The sequence below is a fragment of the Rhincodon typus genome, chromosome 11, assembly GCF_021869965.1.
Source record: "Rhincodon typus isolate 14 chromosome 11, sRhiTyp1.1, whole genome shotgun sequence".
NCBI lineage: Eukaryota > Metazoa > Chordata > Chondrichthyes > Orectolobiformes > Rhincodontidae > Rhincodon > Rhincodon typus.
The window spans coordinates 19,077,479-19,081,321 of record NC_063342.1 but is presented as its reverse complement, the minus strand read 5'-3'; the positions used below and the strand labels follow the sequence as shown (position 1 = coordinate 19,081,321).

At 42.7% G+C, this 3,843-nt stretch overlaps 1 protein-coding gene across 1 annotated transcript in view; it reads left to right on the top strand.

The window, feature by feature from the left end:
• Window positions 1–3,843, top strand: part of cbr1 (carbonyl reductase 1) — a 7,416-nt gene continuing 3,573 nt past the window's right edge. Inside the window, exon 1 of the mRNA XM_020532190.2 lies at window positions 1–525. Coding sequence (XP_020387779.1) covers window positions 135–525 — 391 coding nt within the window. The 5' untranslated portion in view covers window positions 1–134. The remainder of the gene's footprint in view (window positions 526–3,843) is intronic.

The window sequence follows — 3,843 nt, the reverse complement described above, 5'->3', positions numbered from 1 at the left end:
TGCAGACAGTATTTATTCCCAGCGTGCCTATATCCGGAGCCGGCGCCGGCGCCTGCGCACTGTGCGCCGAATGTATCAATCTGGCCCTGGGTTTGGCTGAGTCATCCTCGGTGTCTCCCATTTAAACCGTAAACATGTCCCAGCGGGTGGCCGTGGTGACCGGAGCCAACAAAGGGATCGGCCTGGAGGTGGTGAGGGCTCTGTGCCGACAGTTTGAGGGCGATGTGTACCTGACATCCCGGGACAGGGAGCGAGGGCAACAGGCGCTGCACGAACTGCAGCAGGAGCAGCTGAAGCCGTTTTACCACCAGTTGGACATTACCGATCGGCAGAGCATCAGAGAGCTGTGCACCTTCATGACCCACAAGTACGGAGGCATCGATGTCCTCATCAACAACGCCGGCATCGCCTTTAAAGTGGCAGATACCACTCCGTTCGGGATCCAAGCCGAGGTGACTCTGGCCACCAACTTCTTCGGGACCAGAGACGTGTGCACCGAGCTCCTCCCCATCATCAAACCCCAAGGTACAGCGTCCAGCACCCTCTGGAAATATTTACAGGCAGGCTTCACCTTTAAAATAATCTCTCATTGTCCACTAACAGGGCAATCACTTCATTTCACTGGCTGTGAGACGCTTTTGGATCTTGTCAGACAGGAGATCAGCACAGCTCACAGCCAGGTCTTTTGATTTTATTAGGATTAAACAGCAAGGGGAAGAGTTTAATGTAGATTCTTGATTTAGGCCTGGTTGTTGCTCTAAAGGTAACAATGAGGGCTGACAGCTATAGTGCCGTTCAACATAACTATTTTGATCAAAATAGTTGAGGGACTTGAAAAACCAGTCTTAAGGAGAAATTATATGCACTAAATGCATTTTTTAAATATGACACTAATGTAAAGTGAAGTTTAAAAATAAATGTTTCCAAATGCCTGTGTAACTCTGGCAAGGAGAATTCTGATGGTGGTTTGGCTTGTAAACCGGTCTCCAATGAGCAGTCTGGGATCAGCTCCAGATATTGATGTAAATGATGGCAGTGGTGCAGCATACATTCAGTGACAGAGTGTAATGTACGATTGGTTTGACAGTTCTCAGCCAGCTGCTTGGTGGGAAGGATTTGACCATGGTAAACTAGGCCAACATTTGGCAAAATGAGAGGATATTTTTGCTTAGGCTCACCAAGCTGGTTGTGAATGTGATGTTTCTCCTGTTGGTTTAATCTGGGCGTATTCAGATTCTGTTGGAAAGTTTGCAGCTCATTGATTACATTTCCATCTTGAGTGTGTTTGAGGACGCTTGAATTGAAAAACCCACTTGGAATTAGAGCAAGAATGAAGAATAGAAGGAATAGGAAGTTGAAAAATCCAAATGAAGACTGTTGGCTGAAAGTAATTCACAGCTTAGCATAAATCTCTCCCAATATTAATATTAATACTTAAAGTATTCTCAATTGGGGTAGGACTTGTTAAGTGGGAAATGGGCAGTTTTCATCTAGTTATTACAAGATGATCTTTTGAAATTTTCCATTTTCCTTTGCATTATTGAAAATAGCATGTCAGACAAAAACTAGGTACACAATACCTGCAGGCAGCAAGGCAATAGTTTAAAATTTCTTTTGAATTTAAAACTGAACTTGAAAACTGCTAGGCGAGAGGAGAAAGATTTTAAGAAAACATGAGGGACAGCATTTTTTTTTAGACAAAGTTTTGGAAGACATTTGAATAAGTACATGAATAAGAAATGTTTGGAGGGATGTGGGCCAAGCACAGGTAAGTGGGACTAGTTTAGTTTTGGATTATGGTTGGCACGGACTGATTGGACTGAATGGTCTGTTTCTGTGCTCTATGACTCTGACTCTATTGTTACCTCTACCAGGAAGCTCTGTACTGAAGATGCACAGATTTAAAATAATTTGGCAGAACAAAAACCAGGAGTGGAATATTTGTACTGAGGGAGTTGTTATGATTTGAAATATATTGGCCAAACAGGAGGGGAGATCCAGTAGTAGCTTTTCTGCAAGGAACTGGATACCAAGGCAAAAACATTGCAACACAAGAGTAGGCCGAGGCACAGGTGACACAAGAGCCGAGATTGACTGTGAAAAGCCATAACGTTCCTAAGGGGATTGTTTTTGTTCTTTTCTCCTGTGTCGAGTTTATCAGCAAACCTTGCAGACCCTGAAATCCTACAAATTAATTTGTTATTTCATGTAAACTAATTGCTTTGTTAAACAAAAAGATCAAATTGCTTTCTTGCAGCTCATGGTTATGCCACTATATTTTTATTTGTTTGTGGGTTGTTCGCTTACATTTATTGCCCATCCCTAATTTCCCAGAAGGCATTAAGTGTCAGCCACATTGTTGTGGGTCTGGAGTCACGTGTTGACTGGACCAGGTAAAGATGGCAAACTTTCTTCCCTCCCAGATGAATTTTTATGCTAGGTTACATGGTTGTCGTTAGGCTAGCTGTTTATTCCAGATTTTTTTAACCAGATTCAAATTTCACTGTCTACCATGGTGGGATTTGAATTTATGTCTCCAGAACATTAAATTTAGAGTTCTGGATTAGTAGTCCAGTGACATTACCATTTTGCCAGCACCTCCACCACTGTTCAAGATGTATTGTAAGAGAATGAAATGAGTTGAATAATGAACTCCTTTGCTGAGTTGATAGTGATCTCAAGAGGAAGAATGTGTAGGGTTATGGGGAGGCCTGAATGGCACTAGCTGTATTGCAAAACTGATGCATACACTTGCACTGAATGAGCTCCTTCCGCACTGTAAAATTTCTGGAATTCTTTGTGTTGTGAGAAAGATGGGTAGGGAGCCAGGAAGTGACAATTCTCTCCGGACTTAAGTGGAAAGGGTGGGTGACAACTGGACTGTATAATTTGCAGGCTCACAAGTATGGGCTTTTTGGCAAGGGCTTGATGACAGCCTTTCTAGGGTGATAAATCGAGGAAAGATAACAATGTAGGTATTTCTAACCAACCCATTCAGGGATGTTATGACGCACGTCTGGAGCACGCCTCCTGGCTCAGAGGTAGGGATGTATTAGCCTGGGGATATGGACAGTTTACGTTAGCAGCCCATTTCCCTGTCACAATAATGTGTAGTTATGGAGAGATAGTTCTTGCTTCTCTCAATCCTTTCTTCTACCAATTAACTATGTTTAAGGTCCAATCTGGGTCCCAGACTGGGCTGGACGTTTCTGCTCTTCAATTATACAATTTTCTACTAAAACTCTTGATTTAATTTAAAAGGCTGTCAAATTGGTTATACAGCTGAAAATTCTCTTCTGAATAATACTATCAAATACTAAAAGCAATCAATGGCCGTGTCTACTTAGCTGCAAAACAAATAAAGCACAACTCTTTGCTGTATATTTTATTTACTCCTTTTATGTCTCCCTAAAGTCTGTTCCTGTCCTCATCGTTCACTCAATTTCTGAGTTTTGTTGTGCTGGCAAGTGTTCTAATACCAAGCCCGGAGGCACGTTCTTCTAAAGGCAAAAACTCTCTTCAATCTTTCCTTTTGATATTCAAGGATGTTGCTTCCACCACCTGCACCTGACAAAGGGGCTACGCTCCAAAAGCTTGTGTGATTCCAAATAAACCTGTTGGACTATACCCTGGTGTCATGTGACTTCTGACTTTGTCCAACCCAGTCCAACACCGCTACCTCCACATATTGAGGAAGATTGTTCCAAAGACTCTCACCCCTCAAACAAAAAGAGTTTCTCCTCAGAGATAGTAGGAACTGCAGATGCTGGAGAATCTGAGATAACAAGGTGTAGAACTGGATGAACACAGCAGGCCAAGCAGCATCAGAGGAGCAGGAAAGCT